Genomic DNA, 26367 nt, shown 5'->3' with positions numbered 1-26367 from the left:
AGATATAGATATTCTTTTCTTTTGTGGAAGTGCATGCACCAGCTCTGCACCATATACAGTTCTGTCTTTCTTTCTGTGCCATCAATGAGTTGGCTGCAATTTTTATTAAATAATTTCCTTCTTTAAACAGTTGGAAAGTCCTGAATCAAGAAAACTGAACAATATATACGTATGGGCTGCAAAATTTTTCTGGCAGTTGCTCCTTGCACCTTGGAGATTACTCTTTGCTTTTGTACCTCCTTACCAGATTGCACATGGGTGGATTGCCTTCATTTGCTCTCTACTCTTCATCAGCGGAATTGCTTACATTGTAACAAAGCTTACTGATCTAATAAGCTATGTCACAGGTTTTGAAATTCCCTGTGGATCCATGTTTGCTAATAGTTACTTTCATTAATCCTTTAATGAAACTTAGCTGGTGTTTATATTCAAGTCAATATTTTTTTGCAGGTATCAATTCTTATGTCATAGCATTCACAGCATTGGCCGCTGGAACCTCATGGCCGGATCTAGTTGCAAGCAAGATTGCTGCAGAAAGGCAGATAACAGCTGATTCTGCAATTGCTAACATCACTTGCAGGTATGTGTTCTAACCATGTGTGCATTTATAGCATGTTTGTAGAAAGGGTTGGATGACAGACCAATCTTGAATCCGTATGCTCATTAATTGAGTCTTAATCGGATTGAATTGCTCGTTGGAGTTTAATGGGCTCTGATACCAAGTTAAGACTTGGATTTCATCTTAAAATGTCAACCTTATTAAGAGAAGTAGCACAATCCTTTATAAATAGATCTATATTTTCATCTTTAATTGTGTGGGATTTTATCCCTTAACATTTCATGACATGGTTATATTAGCATTGATCGCCATATGCTTTATTGGAAGTTGATTTTGATGTCCTTTTAAGAAATTGTTCAGCAGATTTTATTACTTCCACCATTGGCGAAGTTGTTGAAGTTAGCTGTTGACAGTCATACAGATTATTTTGAAATTCAATGGGCTTTGTCCAAACTGTCCATTTTGTAGAGTTTTCAGCGTCCTTGACATAAGTTGGCAAGTCGTTATCCGATTCTATCATGGAGATTTCTCTATTTCACCCTATTTTCATTTTCTCAGACGTGATATGATTTTTACTGTCATCATAACTTCAGTCAATGAAATTGTTAAACCATGCTTTCCCTGTCCATTGGATGAAATTATAGAATTCAAATTTAAGTGCAAGTTAGTTTACTCTTAAAAAATTAGTGAACAAGTAAATACACAAGTTTTAAAATAAACAATTATTTTTGTTGGGTTAAGTTTGAAATAAGTTTGCTTATTCTGAAAGCAACATCTACCTTATTGTCAAAATAAGTAACTTCTTTTACTTTTAAATGAGAAAAAAAGTAACTTATCCAAACGAGTTCGGATATAAGAGGTCACTGCAATAAATTCAAGCAACTTCTAAGCTTAGGCAAACATGTTGTAATTCTTGAAGTATGCAATTCAGTCCATTTGGCTGCAAAGAATGTACTGATATATCAGCTATTTTTGTTCTTGTAGCAATTCCGTGAACATTTATGTGGGCATTGGCATACCATGGCTCATCGACACAATGTACAACATCATAGCATACAGGGAACCGTTGCAGATAGAGAATGCAGAGGGACTTAGCTTCTCTTTGCTCGTTTTCTTCTCGACTTCTGTGGGCTGTATCGGGGTTTTGGTATTAAGGCGTCTTGTTTTTGGTGCTGAACTCGGAGGTCCAAAACTCTGGGCATGGATTACTTGTGCGTATTTCATGTTACTATGGCTTATTTTTGTCGTGTTGTCATCTTTGAGAGTTTCTGGCATCATTTGAGTTCCAACTTCCCATCTCCATTTATCTACTCATTTTGCCGTCTTAGTATGCAAGTACATTTTACAGACTTGGGATTCAGATGTTGCAGATTATGGAGTTTAATGTTAAAGCTCCTTTAGAATCTTTGATTCCAGTGAGGAAAATAGTTCGAAAACTATGAGATGCATGTGTCTTTAAACATTATTATGTGAGACATTTATGATTTTTTTACATTTATTTCGTTCTTGCATTCAAAGAATGAAATTTCAAATGTTTATTTGTTAGAAACCGAAAGTTGAACTCGGAACCTTTTAACATTTCCAAAACTCAACTTTCATATTTCAAAAGGGTACGAAACACGGGCTTTCCTATTTCAACCTTATGCTGTGCAACTTAAAATAATCCGATTCACAAAAAGGCTACAATATTATGTAAAGAGACATTGATTTTGCTAATTCGAAATGAAAAAGACCAATGAGACACGAAATTTCGGTTGCATGGGTTTGATTAGAAAATGGACAATAGTTTATTGATACAATCTTCTCTTATTGTTTAAACATATGGCATACCATAAATAACCGAACACAAATGAACTGCTTCCAGACAACGCAAATAAACACCAAAAAGTCAGAAACTAACAGCCTCAATAATGGTACAACTATGTTCAGCATTATTTTTGCAGCCAAACACAATTTCAGTGAGAAACTGTCTAATAATAGAGCTCCATTCCAGCACCGAAAAGCTACAGACCTGATTGAACAGTAGGATACAAAAGAAAACCTCATGTTTACTTTTCATCGACACTCTCCTTAGGCTGCAGCACCTGAACAAGCTGTCACCGGAACATCACTGTGTTGTTTCACAGAGCTGTATTTCCGGGTAATGAATCTGACAAGCCAGAAACAAAAATATCAGTGCAGATTCCATACAGTTGCAATCCAGAAGCCGGCTGGCTGGCTAAAGATAATATATGGGCTTCTTAAGTAATGCAAGGGCATCGGTCTCTTCATAAAATAAACAATATTAGGCACAAAGCGTGCCAGGCCACAAGCTTAGCCGTGCAGGCCTGCCCAGCACTTTTTACGCCCATAGTCACAAGGTTCTATATGATATGGAGAATGGAGAGTATCAGAGTACTATATCTTCTTATTTTTCTGTCATGATACTTGACATATATATTAAATTTAAGAATGTTGAAAAAGGCTTGATTTGTATCAATTTACCTGAAGAAGTCCCTCCACAGAAGCTCATACATCAACCAGTTCATTCCAGTATCTGATGAGCTACTACCACCATCTTTCTTGTTGCAGGAACCAGAGATTAGACTGAAAATCACAAGGCATCCATTAAATTGAGGAACATGCATCCACCTCGTGGAACTTATAAAACAAGAGGAAACAGAATAAGTTACTTTATCATACCTTGAAGTAGACTTCTTCAGCTCATCGAACATGGAGCGAGGAGAAATGCATCCCATAGCAAGCCAAGGGGATATTTTGCAAGAAAAGTTTGCGCCAAATATGCTCTCATTGGCCCCATTCTCAGATCCCTTGTGTGGTTTTGCCGTGCATTCGTCTGCAAATTTTCTCAGCCTCTGCAATGCTTCAGTCTCTCCTCCCACAAGAGAAGCATCAGCGGCTAGTTTTCCATTCTACAAGATGGGAACATATAATGTTAATTTAAAGGTAAAACAGTTAAACTCTATCCCCATTGTTAACATGTCTCATCTAAAAGTTTAAACTATTAAAAAAGTGACAGATTTATTTATTTAAATTGTTCAACATGCCCTCGCAGTGTAAGCTTACCTGTGCACAATTTTTCACAATTGAGTGACAATGAGACTTGAACTCAAGATACGATGTTGAATCATCTCTTCTAAAGTTGTAAGCTCGTAGAAGATGGACAAATTTATTTATTTAACCTTTGTGTGAGAGAGGAATTTGAAATATATTTTTTTAAAGAATGTGTAATTAAAAGTTAGGGAAAAGTTATGAAACGTGAAACTAAATTTTTTTTGGAGAAAATGTGGTTCAAAATGATTGTTTGAGAATCACTCAGATGTGCTCTTAAATTATTTTCCAAACCCATATCTATCTCAACTAGTTACAATATTTTTTGACATATTATGCCACGGTGAAACAGGTTTTAACAATATTATCGCAAAGACTTCCTACTAGTGATGTTTTGATCAGTTTTACTGTATGATTGCCATCAATGACAAAATAAACGCATTGCTCATCTCTTGTCAAAATTTCCCTTCATTGTGTGTGCCACGAGATTCGCGTATACTATTGGTTTTTTCCAAATTCTTAATGCAGTACATAAACGTATAGGAACTGAGAAGAGTGATGGTAAAAGCACTACGCAGTAACTCATCGAAGTTCCAGTCACTTCCCAGCTTCCCCTGCCCCTCTTTCTCTACTTCATAGCGACAATGTATAAACTTTGCACTTCCCCGAATTTGGTAATGCAGTACATAAATCAGATGAAACTAAAACAAATGGTGCAAATGGCACCACTCGACAACTCCTCCAGGTTATAGAAATTTCACGGCTTCCCCAGCCACTCTTTTACTAATTTACTTCTTTGCTTACAATATCAACACTTCTTACAACAAACTAAACTCATTCTCAACAAATTTGGGTCAGCTACATCAATCCTTTTCTACCACTCCATTCAATTCATTGCTAAATCTATGGAAGTTTCGCAACTTCCACTGCCCCTCTTTCATTACTTTACTTCTTTGCACTACCGAAGCAACAATTCTAATAACTAACTAAACCTTATTATCAACAAATTTGGGTCAACTACAAGAATCATGTTTTACCACTCCATTCAATTCATTGCTAAACTGGAAGATTCAAACTTTTATATCTTTAGCAAACACAACTCGCTCATGTTAGTTTTGCTCTAGTAAATCAAAAACTCCAAAGTGGGAAAAATATAAATTTCCCTCAAGAACCAATAATATGCACTCTTAGCAATTAATAAGTAACAATTGTGCATTCATATAAGCTTGTACATTTCATAAATTAATCATTAAAGCTCCACGTTATCAGATCAAAACCAACAGCTCCTATTTCATTCACACAGAATCAAGAAATCATCTAGCAAACCAAAATTCATACCTGACCCATGGTTGCATTTGGGTTAAGACCCAAATCCACCAATGAAGGTATCTCCCCAGGCTCCACGTCCCCTCTGGCCGGCAATCCCCTCATCTGATCTATCGCCTCGATCGTCTTCCTCACCTCCAATCCCTTCACTTTCTCCTTAAACCCCCCATAATTTGTTGGCATTTCCTCCAACTTAAATGGCAAATCCTCCAAATGGTGTAATGTGCTTCCCCAGAAGTACTTCACCTCTACTCCTTCATCCTTCATCACCGTCTCGATCTTCTCCTCTGCTTTCACCTCGTTGTAAGAAACCTCCCTGTGCATATACACTGCCTCGGCCCCCACAGCCTTGACCAGCTCCACCAGCACACTCTCGGGCGTTCCAATCCGGACCACAAGATCCGACCCGCGTGCCTGCAGATTCTTCCTCAAATTAGAAACGGACTCTATCAAAAAAGTGGCACGATAAGGGCCGGTCTTATCAAATCCCGACGAAGATTTCCCATAATCCCGTGGATCAAAGCAGTAAACTGGAAGCACAGACATGGACTCGTTATGGGCAGAAGCAAGGCACTCATTATCATGGACCCGTAGGTCATTCCGGAACCAAACAATGGAGGCACGACAGAGTGCGGCGGCATTGGATGGCTCAGAGGGCCGAAGGGGATTTAGAGTAAGTGGGCTTTGAAGTGGGTTTGCAGAAATGGTCGATTTGAAAAATGGCTTCCCAGGTGAAAGTGAGGAGGAAATTGAAAGGTGGGAAAGCGATGAAATTTGAGATGGGATTTTCACCTTATTTGGAGGATTGAAGATTGAAGCGATTTTTTGGGAAGGGGAGAGAAAATGGGAAGGAAGAACAGTGGAAAGTGATAGAGAAATTGAAGCTATAGGAATGGAAGGAATCTGGGTTTGATTCTGGTCCTCTGAAGGGGCTTGAGATTCAGGATTTTCTGGATGAATTTGGATTTTGGAATCCATTTGTGGAGAATGGAGAAGATGAAGATAAGCTTTTTAACTTGATCTACTCCTCTGGTTTGGCTGTGTTTTGGTTTTTCTGTTGGGGGTTTGGTGTGTGTAGAATTATTTGTTATCATGGTCATTGAACTTATGTTCATGTTTTTGATTGGTCACTAAAATTTAAAATATCAAATTTTGTTCATTGAACTTAGGTTTATATTTTCAATTGCTTGCTAAAATTTAAAATGCCAAATTTTGATTACTAAATTTTGAAAAATATTACACGTTGCTCACTAGTATAAATATTGAATTTTGAAAAATATCGAATTTATAGAGAGTAATGTACAATATTTTAAACTTCATTAAACAACCGAAGATATAAAGCTAAGTTTAGTGACCAAAATTGGACATTTTAAATTTCGGTGACCAATCAAAAATATGAATCTAAATTTAGTAACCATTGAAACAATTAACTCGTGTGTGTAATGCGTGCTTTTGTGAGTAGGTGTGTTTGGTGGGATGTTACTAGTACTGCAAGGCTGCAGCATTTGGTTGCAAATTTGACTTATTCACTTGTAATTATAAGAAGGTGTTTGACACGTATTTTTATGAAAAAATGAATTTTAAAATAGTAGATCGATGAAAAAGTGTAAATAAAAATTAAAGAAAAATTATTAATTTATGTATAATATTAATTTAATAAAGAATGTGTGGCTAAAAAAATGAAGAAAAAAATTTATTTTGATAAAAATAAAGAAAAAATAATCTACGGAAAAAAATTTACATCACACCTCAATTTTTTTTTTTTTTTTTTTTTTTCAAACTTCAAATGGCAGAAACATTGAAATGTCGTCTTATGAGCCGTTTGATACCCAACTTTGAGTTGTGTTGCATCTTGGTCCCAAACTTCAAATCAAAGTATTTATATCCCTTAACTTTCGTTCTAGTGACACTTAGGTCCTCATTAAACAAATTTGTTTTTACCCTTGTTTTCAATTGCCAAGCTAAAAGTTTATCAAAATAATGTTGTTAATTTTCTCTTTAAATATAGAGTACACTTGTTTGATGTAGAAGGTGATGAAAATTTCAAATGAAAGTCAACAATTAGCTCTGTTTGGGCTTCATTAAAAAATATTTTGGAAAAAATGTATTTTAAAATAGTAATTTTTTTTTAAATGTATGATTAAAAAATAAGGAAATATTTTTTGTTTACACATAATATTATTTTATTGGAGTATGTGATGTTGAAGAGAGAGAGAGAGGGGGGAAGATGCATTTTTTGGATAATGGATAGGATCAAAATTTTAATCATATATTTTACGAAACCCGCAACTTTTAAACTCACATTTCATCAACATTTATTAAATTTTAGCCCTTATTTGAACCTCATCATTTGGTAAAGACTGCATTTTAGAATAGTATATTGATGGAGAAAAATATATTTTAAAAATAATGAATATCAAATAAAGGCTTACTAAAATTATAATTTTAATCTATACCAAATAGGTAGTTAAATAAAAAAACAATAATTAAGAAGAACGAAAATATTCTTTTTCTCCACTTCATCCCAACCCCACCTCCTCCCACCAAAACAACTACGGAATTTGTTGGATGTGGGCTTAGAGAAAAAAGAAATTTCTCCATTCTTATTTTCGAAGATTATCGTAGAAATATCTTTTTGATGAGATTTTAAGTTGTTGAGTAAGATAATTAGGAGTGGACAAAATGTTCAAATCAAATTGAACAATCCAATTCGATTCTCCAAATAAAATGATGATTTTGATTTTTCAAATTAAGAATCGGAACAAGAACTAAACTTAATTTTTAATTATATATATATAGATCTAAGTCATTAGCGGCTGCTCATTGGTTGTCGGCTGCTCATTAGTTGTACATACCTTAATTTTGTATTCATTTGAATTATTTCTCTCACTCTTTTTTAATTTACACAATGTCATGACGTACTAGCACCATATTTCATCATAACAATGGGGGAGAGTCTTTCAAGATTGAAAAATGAAATTGATGGGTCACTTTAAAAGCATTTAAACTATTTTCTCACCTCGACTGTTTGATGAACTATTCGTGTTTTTCACAAATAGAGAAAAAATCCAATAAAACATTCATAGAGTATTAAACATTTTAATGGTTGCCTGTAAAAGTTTTGCATAATTCATCCTTTATTGTGAGTGTATCGTCAAAACTGTTGCAATTATTTTAGTGAATCATTGTTATTCCTTGTTAAACAAACTTTTGTATGGGAATGAAAATTGATTTGTGTATTCAAATTATGACTATATTTTGTTTGTTAATTTCGACTTTTTGTGATCTTGGTGATTGATAATTTGAATTTGTTGAACATTTGATGTTTATTTATTGTTAGATATTTATTTATTACTATTCTATGGATTTGGTGCAACTCTAAAACTTTAAGAACTAAAACTAAAGCCAAATTAAAATAGAATGATTCGGTCCCCATTTGGTTCCATATCTTAAAAAAACCATTTGGTTACACTACAAAAAAAAAAAAATTACTTGTTCATGATTTGATTCGATTCTCTTTAAACTATAACAAAATGTAGCCTATGTTTGGCTCTATCAATCCCAAAATGCATTTTTTACGGGGATAATTGTAGTAGAAGTCATAAACCTTTAAAACACCAATAGACTTTCTCAAAACCTTTCAATCGTTGTAGCCATCACCCCAACCTTCCAAAATCATTGCATGAGAGGCCCTTTTGAATGATTTCCATCCAAAATTTTTTCAATTGATCGAAAATATATTTTTGACCACATTTTAACAATTTTTAAATGAGCAAACTGGTAACTTTTCATTTTCCTATTATAAACCTTGAAAATATTAAAAGAGAGAGAGAGAGAGAGAGAGTCTCAAATAAATCTATCTGACACCACCATCTTCTTCTTCTTTATCCCTTTAGCTTCGCTCCCACACCATCAACAACATGGCCGTAGACTAACTGTTATTCTTCTACCCTCCATCTCAAAATCCAATCAAACTAGAAAAATACCATTCCACCATCACCGCATCAATTGCCACCACTACCTTTTCAAACCCATTTCCAAAATTTCTTTACCCAGAATCCACCTGCTCGCACAATGAATAGAAATCATATGAACATGTTAATGGATGATAATAGTGTAAAATATAATATTTTTCTCTTTTTATTTATTTCATTTGTGTGATTATTTAATACCAAAATACACTCATTATACTTATTTTTGATTTAGGTTGCATTTTGGTAGAAAATGTGAAATTTGGGAGAAAAATGTGGAAAAGGACTAAAGTGGAAGAAAATGAAAGTTCAAGGACTGAAGTGAAAATACTCCAAACTTGTTCCTAACCTTATGATGATGATTCGAAAGTGTTAGAGGTTAAGTGGATGAGGAAAGAGGTTAAAGGGATGAAATATTGTCAAAAGTATGATCACACATCAATTCCCAATCGAAAAAGTTACGCATCGATTTTTAGCCTCATATTGGGACCCTTTTCCGACATGACAAACGATCGAATTGAAAGATAATATCTGGAGAAAAGTTGTAGTCCTTTAAGTTAGCTTTTTAATGCAACTTAAATCACATCAATCGAACATCGGTAGAAGAAGATATGTTCAAAATATTGAAAGCTGTCCGGCAGAAAAAAATTTATACTATGCGTACGCATAGGCGTACAGGCCTTGTGTATACGAGATTCTAAAAATTCACTACTAAGACCTAAACAAGCCTACTGTGCATAGGTACCACTAGAACCATGCGTACGCATGGTTCATTCTGGTACCCGAATATTCAGTTTCCTAATTTGATGCAACCACTTATGGAAACGCGATTTTCACACGATTTTAAATCCTAATTCGAGGGGGAAAGCTAATTTTCTCCTCTAAGCATAATTTTCTTTGGTTTTTAGTTCAAGAACACTATGAGGAACTCAGGACTCGATGATGCCACAAAGGAACTCGAATGGTATCGGTGATTTTAACATTTTTTTACATATGTAATTCTAATTTTCATTGTTAAATAATTTTAAGGTTTAGATTTCCTATTTTCATGATATTGTTTTGAGATTATTTCAATTCTCATTAGATTTGTTATGGATTCAGTCAAAAATTTTCTATTGATTAATAAAAATAATTATTGAATTTCAATTCCAAGCATTATTGTGAGATTTGTTTAATGTTTATTAAGTTTATCATAGATTTAATCATGTTTCGTCTATTGTAGAATTAAATTATTTGTCGAATTTCAATTTCATGCAATCTTATTAGTGTGATTCTTTACCATTATATGTCCTATGTATATAATTATTTTTGGATCTGATTTCAATAGATTAGAGTGGGAATGTGTTGTAGGAAATCTGGATTTTAGAATTACCATAGAATTAAATTGGGCTTTAATGATATGTTTTCCAATTAAAGTATTAGGACAAATATCTTTAATTGAGTACATGATTGCATTATTGACGTTGATTGATCCGACCCAATCGAGGGAATTCTTGCGCTTCATTATTTCGCACATTGATATTTATAATTCATTCAAATTGATAAATTGTTTTTACACAAATCACGAATAAAACCCTAGCTTTTGATCATTTGAGTAATTTCCCCATTTTTCTGTGGATACGACACTCCAAAGTTGTACTACAATTACTGTGTTATACTTTGGTTGTAACCAATGGATACAAGAAATAATTACATTAACAAAGTAGCATAACCTAAGAAATAACGATCCTCCTTTTCCCATTTTTTCCCTTTTGGCAGTAATACATTTCACCCTTTATTTTCCCTTTTTTCCCCTTTTAGCCCATTTCCCCCCTTTTGGCAACAATCTATTTTACATCCATTTTTTCCCTCTTATGCCAAGTCAAAGTGGAGAATCTGCACATCTACAGATAAAGGTAATTTTTTTATTAATTTTAACTTGTTAAATGGGAAAACGAACTATGAAATGATATTTTGTGGAGTTAAATTATTGAAGGGGTTCCGCTTCCAAGTTAAATTCATCCATAGATAAGGATTTATTATGGGTTTTGTCACATGCAGTGGTGGCAGTTTGCGATGGCCGTTTGATATCGTGGTGGTGGGGCTATTGTCGATCTATCGGAATTAGGAATGTTTTTTTTCTTGTTTGATTGTGGGGGTGAGGGTGAGGTGGTAGAGGAGAATGTTCAGTTTATTTTTCCTTCTCTCTCTCCATATTTACTTGATTTTTTGACTTTAATATTTTCATAGTTCATAATAGAAAGATTCAAAGTTACAATTTTGACCCTTTTAAAATTGTTAAATTGTGGTCAAATTTATACTTTTGGTCAATTGACAAAATTTTTGAATGAAAACCATCCAAAATGACCTCATATGCATTGGTTTGAAAGGTAATGGTTGATGGCTGCAACGATTTAAAAGTTTGAGAAAAGTCTGTTAGTGTTTCAAAAGTTTGGAACTTCTGCTGCAATTATCTTTTTTTTTTTTACTCTTTTCTTTTTAACAAAATATTTTATAATAAAATAATATTACACATAAACTAAAAAAAATTTCTCACTTCTTCTTAAAAAAATCACTATTACAAAAATATTTTTCCCAAAATTTAATTAAAATGGAGCACAAACATGAACATAGTTTTTATTAGTTATGTCAAATTTTAATTACTCTTGAGGTCCTCGAATTTTTGCTCATATAGCTCCATTCGGGTTTCATTTTTATCAAAAATGCATTTTTCTTTCTCTTCCTTTTAATATTACATTTTATAATAAAATAATTTTACATGTAAACCTAAAATTTTTCCTTATATTTAAGCTATACATTTTTCAAAAAATCACTATTTCAAAATATATTTTAATAGAGCCCAAGCAGTGGCATATTATGTCCAAAATTTTAGGTATTCCTATTTTCAACATTCTACTGAAGAGGTGTTTGATTTCTATTTTTCATAAAATACATTTTTCTCTATCTTCTTTTCAACCACGTATTCTTCATTAAAATATAATTACACGCAAATCAAATTTTTTTCCTCCTTTTTTAACCACACACTATCTATCAATCTATTATTCCAAAATACATTTGATAAGTGTATTTTATACATTTATTCGAGGCAGTAAAATAGCAATATTTGATAGTTCTTTTGACAAATTATATCCTAAAATGTTGTAATTTATTTTTGATAGGTAAACTCTACAAATGAAAATGAGTTGAAAGAAAGAAGCAAGAATTGGCGAAAAATAGTAAAATCCAAAACACAGGAATTAAATTTGCCATTGGGTAGAAGTTGGGGACTTGAAGAAAAAAATAATTCATTAATTGGCCAGCCATTGGACTTGGATTCGGAATCAAATTCTTTAATTAGTTGAACTCAATTGGACAACACGGCGGCCGGCAGGAAATTTAAGAATAATTGGAATTCTACTTCAAAGTGGGTTATATATATGGAGAGACGTCTACACAATTGGGCTATTTTTTTTCTATTATGTATATTCACAACAATTGGTGGGCTGAATGTAGCGAAAGATTCAACAGAAAACGAAGGTTGGTGGCTGATTTTTTGAGATAATTGGGCCTTGTATTGGAGTCAAGAATATAGGGCTGCCCAAGGTTGTCATAGCTATATATACACACAAGAAACGGCTGCAAGAGAGGGAGTTTGGCTGAAAAAAAAAAGGGCGACTGCTGGGATAAAAAAGGGGCTGAAAATATACCCAAAAAGGAGACGGCGATTGGATTTGGGAGTCTCTTCTCCAAGTAAAAATTTTATAGCTTCTGGAGGAAAAAAAATAAAGGGTTGCATGGGGTTTGGAATCACATATATATACATGCAAAAGGTGGCCGGCTGTTGAATTGATATATACGCACATTAGGTGGCAGAAGCGGCTGGAGAAAAAGAAATTCAGCAACTGGTGGGGAAGTATTGGAGAAGAAAGAGGCAGCCAAGTGTTCTTTTCAAAAAACGCATAGAGAGGCGGCTGAATTTGGGGGTTTCCATATTATATATTGATAATTTCCCACGCAACAATAAAGGAGAAGAGAAAACGAGCTGCCTGCTGAAATTTTATTCGTACCAGAACCGGAGCCAACCTGGTGGAATTAGACACACATTGGGTGGCTACAGAAGGAAAAAAGGCAGATTCAATTTGTCAACTTCAATCACGTTCCATCAAAGTTTGGTGATGTCTTTTAACTTTCGCGTTTCTAATTTCGACAATATGCTCGGCTAAACCTTTTTAGTATTGCTAGGATGTGATGAACTATTGTCTTAAATTTTTGGGTTGAATAATTGAATTGACGTTAAATTTGTTTGAATTCTTGGATGTTTATTATGGTTTAACTTGCTTTTCCATTACTTGGCCATTAATTGAATTGTTTGTGAATTTTGTTATCATCGAGAGAGGTAATAAGATTGTTAGCACATGTTAATAAATATTATGAGGTTCAATAAAGGATAAAAATATACCTTTTATGCTTCACATGGTTGTTAAAGATGTTCTAACTCATTTGATGCATTTATCATGTTCGTATCTTCCATTGAGAGATAGGAAGGTTACGTGAGGGGAATCAATTTGATAACTATCGAGCGAGGTTTTCAATTAAAATAGGAACATTGACCAACAAACATGATTTCAAATTGTCAATTTAAATTTTGAAGTAAAAATTGAGTAGCAAAGGAGATTTCACATCTTAGTAATACTTCTCGCGTATTTGATAAATTTTTACTTAGCTTTCAATTTAGTTGCTAGATTTAATATTGTTTAGTCACAACTTGATTTTGCTATTCGATTAAGGGTATTGTTAATTTTAATTGGATCAAACACATAGTCCTCGTAGGTTCGACACTCTACACACTACTATATTACTTGTTCACGATTCCGTTCATTTGTGAGTAATTAAACGATCAACAGTCTTAAAAAAATGTGACTTAAACACACCATAATTATCACATTTCGAATTTGATAAAGGTCTCGTAAAAAAGAATTTTATTAGGAGGCATAAAATAATTTATTTGCCCATCGTATTTTTATCAAATAAATAAATAAATAGAATTTTTTTTTAAAAAAATAAAGCGTAAAATTGTACACGATGCACATCTAAAATTGAAAGATAGAAGATGTAAATGCTCGTTTGAAAAATGAAGACCAAGGTACAACCATTTAGGGACCTATGCTGCTTGCCGGTTGGTTGGTTTGAGTGGTTGCCATTGAATTTGATTTTTCCATTCGAAAGGCCCACACATGTTTTGCAATACTCCTGTGAATACTGTCTCTATGAAAAGTTTTCAGGGTGTATTTGATTATCAAAATTTTTCATTAAAAATATATTTTTTCATCAAAATTTCTACTTTTGTGCTGTTTGACTGACATTTTTTTCATGAAAAATATTTTTCTACTTTTAATCACGTGACTATCCTCAAAATCAAGTGAAATATTTTTTTTAGAGGGAATAAAATTTTATTTTCCAGGGAATTTACTATCTATTTCTCTCTCATCTATCCACCAATAAAAATCAGACAAATATAATACTTTTTAAGTTGAAAATTAAATTAATGAAACACATTTAATTGACAATTTCCATGTAAATAAGATCTAGGCAATTGAATTACTTAAAATTTATTTTCCTTTCATACAAATTTCATACTTATAATCAAACGCACCCTTAATGTTAATTGAGTACATGGAATGCTATTGATAACTCCAACTAAGAAATGGTAAAATGGATTAGTTTTCAGTTCGACGCCGTTAATTTATTTACTAATAAATAAATTTAAAAAATAACAAATGAAAATAAATTAGAGCCCGCTTGTTTTTCATTATAAAAGAAATTAAAGAATTTTGAATAATATTTTTTGAAGAATGTGTGGTTAAATTTAAAGAAATTTTGTCCCCCGTTTAGCCCTATTAATTTTGATTATAACGGGGAAAATATTTTTTTTTTTTGAAAAATGGATGATTTTAAAAGAATGAAATATTTTCGATTTACGTGTAATTCTATTTTATTGAAAGTTGTGTAGTTGAAAATAGGAGAGAGAAAAATTTAATTTAGCCTCGATTTAGATCCCATTCTTTTTCCATTAAAATGAAAAATATAACCGTTATATATCACATCAAACCACCAATTTTGAATTTCTAAAAATATAACCGTTACCCATCACATCAAACCACTAATTTTGAATTTCTATCTCTTGTGTGAGGCTCATAACGGTTATATTTTTCATTCTCATTTTTACAAGAATGAAAAACAAACGCCCCTTATGTTTGAGTCACATTATTTTGTAAGAATGTATTTTGGAATAATAGATTGGTGAAGAATGTATGGTTAAAGAATAAAGAAAAAATTTGGATTTGAGTATAATATTATTTTATTGAAGAATACGTGGTTTAAATAATGTCAAATCACTGTTTAAGAATATATTTTTTTTGCAAAAAAAATTGGTTCAAACAAGACCTTAATTTGATGAGATTTAATGGGAGCCATATGTAAAATATTTTATTATATGAATAAGTTATGGGGAATATTATTCTAGCAAATAATTTAGGGGTTGCTTGAGCTTCATTCTTCTAATTTTTATATATAAAAAAAACTCATTATCAACCAAATATTATTCTATAAAATAATATTATATGTAAATCAATTTTTTAATTTTAACCACACATTCTCTATTAATTTACGATTCAAAATGCATTTTTAAATAGTATAATAATGTAAAATGTATGATTAAAAAATAAGAAAAAATTTGAATTTATGTTTAATATTATTTTATTAAAAAAAATGTAATCGAAATAATGTCAAAATATAATTTAAGCCCCTGTTGTTTTCCATTATTTTCTATTAAAATGAAAAATATAACCGTTATCCATCTCATTAAACCACTATATTTGAATTTCTGTCTCTTATGTGAGATTCATAATGAATAATTTTTCATTCTCATTTTTATATAAATGAGAAATAAACGAAGCCTAAAAATACATTTTTCTAAAAAATAGCTTAGCCCATGTCTGTTTCCCATTTTTTCTCCATTAAAATAAAAAATATGACTATTATCCATCACATTAAACCACCATATTTGAATTTCTGTTTTTTGTATGAGATCATATCGACTATATTTTTCATTTTCATTCTTACATAATGGGAAACAAACATGCCTTAATTTGCACACGGGCTTAATTTTTGAAGAATTAAGTTAAATGACCACATTGTTTGACACATCTCTCACAATCGAAGTATAAATCCCAGGTTAATAAAATAATATCGACCTCCCCATGTTAGTAAATGTGCCAATCGATGTGCAAGGTTTCTGGTCACGTGGCATGACCCATTTTTGAAACATGGTAGCAAAGAATCCGCGGCAACGGGTCGTGCTGGCCACTGAGTTTACATTACGGTCTTTTCTCCTGCTTCGCCTCTTTCAAGAACCCCATCCACCGCCAAAAGCCCCCCAAAACTTTCCCTTTCCGTGTGTGTATCTGTAAGTAACAATGGCGATTAGCATTCTCCCAGTCGATGAACTCCGCGCCCAGCTCGCCCAACGCAACCTCAGCACCACCGGAACCAAGCCTACTCTGGTTCGTCAATTTTCATTTTCAACATTTTTCGATATTCTAACGCAATAAATTCAAATTTTCAATAGCTTTTCGTTTATGCATATAAGTCACTCAATCCATTAGATAGAGTTCGTGTAGGCATCAAAATCACTTGCACAATTTTTAATAAATAGATAGTGTTGGGACCTGAATTGATTATAGAGGAGTCATGTGTATTCATTTTAATAGTCTTTTCAACAGGTTCGGAGATTAGAAGCGGCAATTCGGGAGGAGAGTAAAAAAGCTACAGATTCAAACAATGTTTCTGATATCAACCGGAAGAGGCAATGGGATTCAGGCACTAAAGATTCTGATTGCGATCCACCAATGAAAATTAAAGCTGTTGATGAGTTTAGAAGCATGAATGTAAAGGAGCTTCGTGAACAAGCCGCTCTTCGAGGGATTTCAACCGCTGGCACCAAGAAAGAAATATTGGAAAGGCTCTGCACAGATGTTGATGAGAATTCTGGCGACAATGATCAAGGTACTGGGATTTGTTTTGTGAAGTTTAGCTATATAAGTGTTTATGAAGTAATTAATGATTTTATGTCCTGATTTTTCTGAACTACTGTCGTGTGTGTAAACATATCGCTTGATTCATCTATTTCTGGTCTGCACCTGACAACCGTTCATAGAGTTAGATTCTATCAATTTTGTAACAACTATATTAGGTTGTAACATGGCATGTATTTATGACATTATTATGGTGGTAAATTTGTAGCAGCCAAAAAGGAAAGCAACAGGGAGAAAATGGTTATAGCAATGAAGAAAGGTTCTGCTGTATTAGACAAATGGCTGCCGGAGCATATTAAGGCTCAATTCCACGTGCTGCAAGTAGTAAGACTCACCCTCTTGCAAATGTAGAAAAAAGATTGCCAATATAATTCCATTTAGATGTGAAGTGCCTATTCTGCTTACAGTCCAATTTTAAGAATAAGAAATTCATTTTTGTTTGACTCTTTCTTCCTTTTGTAACTTGTAATGCAGGGTGATGAAATCTATGACGCCATGTTGAACCAAACAAATGTTGGGGGAAACAATAACAAATTCTATATGATTCAAATTCTAGGTTTAGCTTCAATTCCTATTCTTTGAAGTCCATACCAATAACTAATGAGTTATCAACAAATTCTGATTCTTTCTACTATTATTCACTTAAGTGATTTGAGAATCTGTACCTTTTCATGTTAATGTCATTTGCTTGTACTCTTATATTTAATTCTGGTTGCAGAATCCGATGATGGTGGGAAATACATGGTTTACTACAGATGGGGAAGAGTTGGTGTGAAGGGTCAAGATAAGTTGAATGGGCCCTATATCTCACAACAAGCTGCAATTTCTGAATTCGAGCAGAAGTTCTTTGACAAGACAAAGAACAACTGGTTCAATCGAAAAGAGTTTGTCACTCACCCTGGGAGCTATACTTGGCTGGAAATGGACTACAGTGAAACTGAAAAAGAACCATCCGTGAGTTGTTTTAACCCCATTTTTGGGGAAAGAATGCATTTTGAATAATAGATTGATGAAAAATGTGTGGTTAAAAATTAAGGATGTGTTTGATTCCCATTTTTCCTAAAATACATCTTTCTCTCTCTTCTTTTCAAACACATATTCTTCTTTAAAATAATATTACACACAAATCAAAAACTTTTCCTTATTGAAGAATATGTGATTGAAAATGAGGTTTGAAAAAAATGAATTTTTAGACGAATGGGGTTAGGAACATTTGGACCATTTCGTTTTTGAGCAGAAGAGACGTTTGCTAGTAGTGTTCGATCAATTACTTTCACATTTAAATTTTGTGTTAGATATACTAATACCCCGCCCTAGCCACCTAGAACTCAATCACGTGCTTAATTCCGTAAGTTAATGTTTTAAGTGTGAAAAATATTTATATGCATAGAGTTGGACCTTTCTCTTATTCAATTTTCTGACTGATGCAAAATTTGGATGGACGCGCAATTAAAAAAAAAAAAAAAAAAAAAAAAAAAAAAAACAGTGCAGGGATGTTTCAAATATAATGAATGAAGAGAAAATGATAAATATCTATTATATCTCATTTAGCCCCTATTTGGTCCCCATTAAATTCTATTACATTACATTCCATTTTTCTCTCTCCTATTTTCAAACACACGATCTTCCATAAAATAATATTACACGCAAATCGAAAACTTTTCTTTCTTTTTTAACCACTCATTTTTCAAAAAAATTATTATTTCACCCATTTTCATTTTCAGAAAATGGGGGCCAAACGGGGGCTTAGAGTTTGTCCATTCTTTCACCTGTAGTTATGGATATAAGGCCTTGACAATGATTTCCAGGTTCAAGAAGAGCATAAACCTACAATGAAAGTTGAACCTCAAGAATCAAAGCTGGAGGCTTGCATTGCAAAGTTTATATCTCTTATTTGCAATATCAGCATGATGAAGCAACAAATGATGGAAATAGGTTTGTACATAATGTTTTGGTTTTTATTTCGTATAATAAACGGCATGTCTTCTTAGATGTCCTCAGCCTTTTGTCCATTAACATCTACTTTTGCAATTTCTTCAACTCTCTCTCCCATTTCTTTTGCTATTCCTACTGTGATCTGAAGCTTCATGTTCTGTGTCCATGTTTTTGAATCTAAACATTTAGAACTCAAGTCACGCCAGTTAGACACCAAGTTTATGCACCTTTAATGTCCAAAAAGATGGTTATGTAACTTCTAGACTACAAAATCACTAATTTTGGATGTGATAACTTTTATTCTAATCTTAAAAAATTTTCAGTGATTAAACCCTTATAATTTTTGTTTTATCTTGTAATAGGATACAATGCTGAGAAATTGCCATTGGGAAAACTAAGCAAATCAACAATTTTGAAGGTAAGATGTGGGTTTTAAGCTATTCTTGCAGTTCTATTTGCATTTTTACTGCATTTAATTGTTTATGGATTGAATGTTCTGTGAATGGAGGCAGTAGCTACTTAATTATGACCTATCCAATATCACAATGGTGGGTATTTTCCACTTTTGATATTAGATGTTATTTCCCAGTCCTGGCTTTGCAGATGTTTGAAGTCAGAAATGATCAAAAGTTCATGTTAGATGTACAAGTTTTTATCAAGAATATTGTGCTGCAGTTAATTCTTATTATGAACAATTTCTGATCAAAAGTTCATGTTAGATGTACAAGTTTTTATCAAGAATATTGTGCTGCAGTTAATTCTTATTATGAACAATGACTTGACTTTCTAAGAATTGTTTTAAGAAATCAACATGAACACAAGCTTCCGCGCAGGACCATAATAAATTTTATGATGCTAAATGTACTTTTCTCTCTCATCACATCTCATTAAAACTTGCTTCATAATTTGCCCATTCTCTCTTTTTCAATTGTTTAAACCTCATAATTCCTGCTGCTTTAACTTGCACACGTGTAGGGTTATGATGTCTTGAAAAGGATTGCTGACGTGATCAGCAAGTCAGATAGGAAAATGCTTGAGCAATTAAGTGGGTAAGCATTCAGTTGGTTCGTTTCCAATTCTCCCATTAAGGTGATATGCTGTGCATTTCTATTATAGAACTTAAACACTTTTGCCAGTTTGTGATTAATTTCAAACTCTATGACATTAACTCTTTAGCCAGTTTGTTAATTCTAGACTTATGATGTCAATTTCAAATTCTATGACATAAAACATGCAATTAAATAGTCACGGTCGATTTCACCATCTTCAGTTTGATTGATGTTTAACAGAGTCTCAATTTCACAATTTGACAAATGTTCTAAGAGTTCATTATTCACAATTCGACCAAGGTTCTGATAGTTTAAATTCTAAAGTTCGAGCACCATTCCAATTGCCAAGAAATTGTCAATCACTACGGAATTTATTGTGCACGTGCAACGTGCTAAAGCAGTAAATAAAGGACAATAACATGGATTTATTTTAGGAGGTAAAACCCCCACAACAAGGGAAAATCCACCAGCCTCCAGGCTAGAAAGAAATCTACTAGAATAGCTCAAAACACAATTCAATTTGAAAATACAAAATAAATAACCAACACTATAATTTCTACGGAAATAGAACTGGATTTAAAAGAAAAATTAAATCAATCACTGATTACTTTTCTTAGCCACACGGAGCCATGACCACTGGCCTTGGCCTTATGTCATTCTTGAATTTGTGTTCGGACCTCAATTGTGTTTTGGAACATGAACTACTTAGTCTAGTCCACAACTTTTCTTAGATGATTTCTTCTGACCCTCCAATGCTTTTCCTTGAGAAACCGCCCTGCTTAAAAGCTCATATCAATAAATAAATTGGTTCGGTCAATTAACAAAAATCAAGAGCATGCAACTAAAAATCGGTTGATACCACAATTGATAACATAGGCAATTAAAATATCGATGATCAAAATTTGAAGCTTACTCATGCAATTTAATTGGCCATCAATTACTTTAAGCAACCTGTTGAATCACCTAAAAGAACAAACATGATGATGCTTCATTATCTAAAATTACAACTCATTTTAATCTTTATTTTGACCAATCAAAATAAGATGCAATTTTTGAATGATATAATTGCTTATGACTCACAAACCAAATAGTACTCAATTTTAGCCAACCAATATAGAAAATAGGATTTTTCTTGAGTTCACGTGCATACATATTGATTCAACATATGCCATTTAATCCTCATCTGGTTCAATTAAAGTGAAAATTTCCTTAAAGTCTATTTTACTTTACTCAGTTGATAAATTTGTTCTACTTGAGAGTCCTTATATTCTAATCTGTTATTACTGTTTCAATTTCAGGGAATTTTACACTGTAATTCCTCATGATTTTGGTTTTAGAAAAATGAGTAAGTTCTTTTCTTTCTTGCATTGCCTTGGAGGCTTATTTTGTGCCTACTCATCAGTTAGCCCTTTTAAAGCGTTGCAGCTGTTGATTTTTTTCTCTAATAAGGAATAGGCTAATGATTTTCTTCATTTCATTGGGGGAATCTTTGTGTTGCTTTTGTTGCACTTGTAATTGGCTCAATGATGTGTATGATGACAGGTCAGTTTATCATCGATACTCCCCAAAAGTTGAAAAGCAAACTGGAAATGGTAATTTATTTTCCAATTCATTAGCTACATCTTTTTCTTGTAGTCACTTGCATTTATGCTTGGATGTACTAGTTTTTTCTATCATCTGCGAGGTTTTCATTCTTCTTTACTAGGAGGCTGTGGCTGGTGGTTATTAGTAACTGATGTGGTACATCATTGAGTACGCTATCATCAAAAGCCACCCTCATTTACTTTAAATGCCATGCCTCTTTTCAGTTTCATTTAACTTTAAAATATACGAAGCCCTATTCCTATTTGGTTCAGCTACAAAAGTGGACTAAAATCTTAGTCAAAGTCAACAATTACTTTTAACCACACATTTGACCCGCAACTTTTTAACCACAAATTCTATCAACTTTTATCAAAATATATTAAAAATATGATTTTTATCTAAACCAAACAAGGCTTTGCTGAGTTGAATTTACTAATTATAGTTTCTAATGCTTGCAAAAATTTGAAAGGTTGAAGCACTTGGTGAAATTGAGCTTGCAACAAAGTTGTTGGTGGATGATATTGAAATGAAGGTATGTTCTATGACTCTATCCAAGTCTCCTTCTCTGGATTGAGTAAATTCAATTCTTCTTCTCTGGATTGAGTAAATTCAATTCCCTAGGAAAACAGACATTAGCTCAAATGTTGTATTTTAGTTGCTATGAAAATCCTGCTGCACTATGCTATTAGAAAAACAAATGGAAATATTCAAGCAGAATGTACCTAGCAAATGCACTATACCTGAAAGAAGGGTATTTTTTTTATTATTATTATTTTTTTTCAAGTCACATGAGCGCTTTGGTGAGCTACCAATTAGTTACTCTTGGATTTGTGAATGTTTTGGAGAAGCTTTTCTTATAGCTTCTCCTATATATCACTTAAGAGTAATGGTATTCAAATTTTCTGGCATACTAGCAAATACAAAAGAGGAATGCACTAAACAAGCGATCATATTGATCCCAACAACGGGATAATATTTCTTCCAAATATGCTTGACGTGGGGTATATGGATCCTTTTTCGCTATTCTATTTCTGTGAACGGTCCAAGGAACTACCTATCACATTGATCCTGTGCCTATTTTCATGGATATAAATTATCCAACCTTCATAAAAGGAAGCTAATTACTCAGGTGCTTCAAAGTTTTAGCTGTTAATGTGACTTCATTCTGAATTGTCAAATTAAGAAGTGAAGAAAATTTAAGTTAAATTGAGCCTGAATAGACAAAAGATTATATCAGATACTCGTTGCTGATGATTTTCGGATAAGGGATTCTTAATTCTTAATCTTTTAAAAATGCCAAGTTTGTAAGTGTATTCAAGTGAAAATATTGTCTTCCATGAAATTTGTTTTCCTGAGGAATGGTTCATAAAGGCACTCTGACAACTTCTTCAGAAGTTTGGGTAGTTTCCTTTTCTGGACTCTTTCTGAAAGTGCAATCAAACACCGAATTTTTGAAGTTCTGCCTCCAGATTGAACTTCCGTGGATCCTTCCAAGGGGTCATCATACCTTTCTGCTATAATAATTTTATTTTTCATTGAATGCTGACCAAAAAGGTATTACCAATTCATTTTAATTAGTTAATTCGGCTTTGGGCATGTGACCTTGTGATAACATATATTTGCTTAAAATGAGTGCTTTGTCTATATCTCTGCGAGCCACATTTTGAAAATTTTCCTTCACTGGTATGTAGGATCCATTGTATTCTCATTATCAACGGCTTCATTGTGAATTGGTGCCACTTGAAGTTGGTTCGAGGGAATTTTATATGGTATGCCTTCCTTTTTTTCTTTTCTAGCAGCTGGCTAACCCTGAAATTATAGAATATTTCATACCTTTTATCTCTGTGCTACTCATCACCACACTCTTTTCTCAGACCCTAAAAAACATTTCTATGTCTCAGATTGAGAAGTACATGAAGAATACTCATGCGAAGACGCATTCAAATTATACTGTTAATATTGTTCAAGTATTTAAGGTGTCAAGAGAGGGTGAAACTGAACGTTTTGAAAAGGTAAACATCCCCAGTAGGAGACTTTTTTCTCTCTGGACTTTATGGTAGTTGTTTTGCCCTATATAAATATCTTCTTCTCTTACAATCTTACCATGGATCAGTGCTGTTTTAATCCTGACATGAGCTCTCCTCTCCTATGAGCAGTTCTCTAAAACCAAAAATAGAATGCTTCTGTGGCATGGTTCTCGGCTCACAAACTGGACTGGAATTTTGTCCCAAGGTTAACTTTTTTCTTCAACTGCAACTTTTTTCTGCCAATTATTCACTCATTATCTGACTAGGTGCGAGTTATGAAAAAATGCCAGGTTTGCGCATTGCTCCTCCGGAAGCACCAGTAACAGGTTACATGTTTGGGAAAGGTGTTTATTTTGCTGATATGTTCTCGAAAAGTGCTAATTATTGCTATTCAAGTCCTACTGCCGCATCTGGTGTGCTCCTTTTATGTGAGGTGCTTTATGTTCTTTTCTTTATCCTTTTTGCAATTGTAACTAATGTGATATCGTCCTTTCCAAGTACAAATTTTCTCTTCACGGAGCAACATATTTTTACATTGGATATAAAGGACAAAATACGTTTGTCCCCCAAGTGATCTTCTTTGGTGTTTGTTTGGGGGAGAAATTTGTAGTGAAAAATGGATTTTTTGGAGATTGTGCGGTTAAAAGTAGGGAAAATTTATGTGTTTTTAATATGAGTCTGAGGAAAAATGATTTTACAAATAAGATGTGCCAGACAAAGGCTTATTCTTAACCCGTTCACTTTGTAGGTTGCTTTGGGAGACATGGCTGAATTGCTAGTAGCAAATTATAATGCTGACAAATTGCCTGAGGGGAAGCTTAGGTCAGTCATTTGTGTTTATTTTTACATTATAGAGTGTGTGTCTGACTAATCTAAAAATGTTTACTTGCAAGTAAACTTGTAACTTTAAAGAGTAAATAACATATTTATTGGTAAGAGTTGGAAATAAGTAACTCATTTTGATGGTAAGATAAAATAAAATGATTCTCCCTTTTTTTATTTTTTTATTTTTTTTCTGTTTTTACTTGAAAATGATTATAAAAAAGAGTAGTAATTTAAGCTTACCATTCTTTTAGTACCCAGCTTATATAAAATCATAGATTGATGCTACGTTTTGCTTCATTACTATGAAGTAGTTCATCTTCTTCTTTTGCATTTTAAGGTATAAAACAAACTTGCATGGAAAAATATATTTATCGTCTCACATTCAATGTTCAGCACTAAAGGAGTTGGCGCCACGGCTCCAGAATTTTCAAATGCTGAATTGCTTGAAGATGGGTTGCTCGTTCCCCTTGGAGAGCCGAAAAAGCAACCTGGGCAAGAGGTACTGCATTTAATTTTCACTTACAAATATTGATTTGCAGTTAAGTAGTTTCTATTAGATATGTTTATGTGATTTACTTTCAAAATCGGATCAGGTATCAAAGTTGCATTTGATTGTCCCTTGCAGGGTAGTTTGTTGTACAACGAGTACATAGTATACAATGTGGATCAGATTAGAATGCGGTATGTTGTCCAAGTTGATTTCAAATTCGAGGGACACTAACAGCGGCACAGTTTCTTCTTTTGGGGAATAGTCCATTTGGTAGTTATTTTCTCGCTGCCTTTCTTTGAGATGTATGCATAAGTTTCTTGATTTTTATGACATGTTTGGTAACATAGATGGAGATACCAGACAATATTGTAGAAAGAAATTAAAATCTCGTTCTCTCCAATGTAACAAACATGGCTTAGTCTTGTGGGCTTGGATTACTGTCCTTTGTGGCTACCTCTCTCTAGGATGTATGTATAATTTCCCAAGCTCATGAGACTCTTGTGACATGTTAACGTAGGTTGGGTAACATAAAAGAAAATATAAATAAAAATATGAATCTTGTTCTATTATGTTTTCAAGTATTGTTTACAAAATGTGAAGTTGTACATTTTAGGTCTGTGCCTTCTAATTGTTTGTCACACAAAATTATATGAGGTAAGGCAGTTCTTGCTGCTGTTATTTAATAATCATTTATTTTTAAATTATAATTTTTTATTCAGATATTTATGTCAAGTTGAGAATCTAAGATTAATGGATATGTGGTTGTAATTTAATATGGTTAAAACATTTTCAAGAGATTCTTTATACATGTGTGATCCTTTCTATTTTGAAGAGTCAACCTTTAAAATTACATTTCTAGAGGTTCTTTAAATTATCATCTTAATTTAGAGTGTGTTTGACTTTCTAAATTATCTTTAAATTTAGAGAGCAAAACTTAACCCCCTTTTGACCTCCATTAATTTTTATTTCATTACATTTTATTTTTCTCTCTCCTAATTTTAATTATACAATCTTTTATAAAATAATGTTACATGTAAATCGAAAAATTCTCCTTTATGAATCACTCATTTTTAAAAAAAATATATTATTCAAATCATTTTCGTCTCCACAAAATGGGGGTCAAAGGAGGGCTGGATATATTCAAAGCGTTTCAATTTTCAATGTATAAAAAATGATAAAATAATTTAAAGAAAAATTAGTTAAAATAAAAGATAGAGAAAAATAATAAATATCTTTTTGAAGTAGTAAAATAAAGTGTTAAATATAAAGAGTTTGTTGAAATATTTTAAAATTTTAGCTCTTTAAATTTATATATGTTCTCCAAATAATAAAATATATTATTTAAAAATAGAGTCTCTTGAAGATACTTTTAATTGTACTAAATTCACAAACTTTAAGGTGAGATTTAGATGAGAGATCATGGACTTCGTGTGCTTTCACAGCCTTCAATTAACGAGTGGTTGAGGCGCTTGAACACC

General features: G+C 32.9%; 3 protein-coding genes across 7 annotated transcripts in view; 2 read left to right on the top strand and 1 right to left on the bottom strand.

Annotated features, from left to right (window-relative positions):
• LOC111412387 (magnesium/proton exchanger) overlaps window positions 1-2057 on the top strand; it is a 5912-nt gene extending 3855 nt beyond the window's left edge. For all 4 annotated transcript variants that reach the window (XM_023043298.1, XM_023043294.1, XM_023043295.1 and 1 more), the window contains exons 7-9: window positions 131-347; window positions 451-580; window positions 1544-2057. In XM_023043298.1, coding sequence (XP_022899066.1) covers window positions 131-347; window positions 451-580; window positions 1544-1841 — 645 coding nt within the window. In that variant the 3' untranslated portion in view covers window positions 1842-2057. The remainder of the gene's footprint in view (window positions 1-130; window positions 348-450; window positions 581-1543) is intronic.
• Window positions 2058-2297: 240 nt separating this feature from the next.
• Window positions 2298-5996, bottom strand: LOC111412388 (blue-light photoreceptor PHR2). Its single transcript, XM_023043299.1, has 4 exons — window positions 4949-5996; window positions 3242-3471; window positions 3044-3145; window positions 2298-2708 (listed from the first exon to the last, which is right to left on the bottom strand). The coding sequence occupies exons 1-4, from the start codon at window positions 5912-5914 to the stop codon at window positions 2630-2632; spliced, it is 1377 nt and encodes a 458-aa protein (XP_022899067.1). The 5' UTR covers window positions 5915-5996; the 3' UTR covers window positions 2298-2629.
• A 10238-nt stretch (window positions 5997-16234) lies between these two features.
• LOC111412386 (poly [ADP-ribose] polymerase 2) lies at window positions 16235-25467 on the top strand. 2 transcript variants are annotated; one of them, XM_023043293.1, is made up of 18 exons: window positions 16235-16448; window positions 16668-16950; window positions 17191-17303; window positions 17454-17535; window positions 17698-17933; window positions 18788-18914; window positions 19277-19332; window positions 19890-19963; window positions 21262-21308; window positions 21506-21555; window positions 22017-22079; window positions 23239-23316; window positions 23449-23559; window positions 23704-23779; window positions 23865-24007; window positions 24323-24396; window positions 24793-24898; window positions 25025-25467. In XM_023043293.1, exons 1-18 carry the CDS (start codon window positions 16362-16364, stop codon window positions 25118-25120), a joined length of 1902 nt encoding a protein of 633 aa, XP_022899061.1. In that variant the 5' UTR covers window positions 16235-16361; the 3' UTR covers window positions 25121-25467. The 2 variants fall into 2 exon arrangements, with proteins under 2 accessions (XP_022899061.1, XP_022899060.1); XM_023043292.1 differs by having other exon boundaries at window positions 17188-17303.
• The last annotated feature ends 900 nt before the right edge of the window (window positions 25468-26367 follow it).

Source organism: Olea europaea, chromosome 16, assembly GCF_002742605.1.
Source record: "Olea europaea var. sylvestris chromosome 16, O_europaea_v1, whole genome shotgun sequence".
NCBI lineage: Eukaryota > Viridiplantae > Streptophyta > Magnoliopsida > Lamiales > Oleaceae > Olea > Olea europaea.
This window is presented reverse-complemented; position numbering and strand designations above follow the sequence as displayed.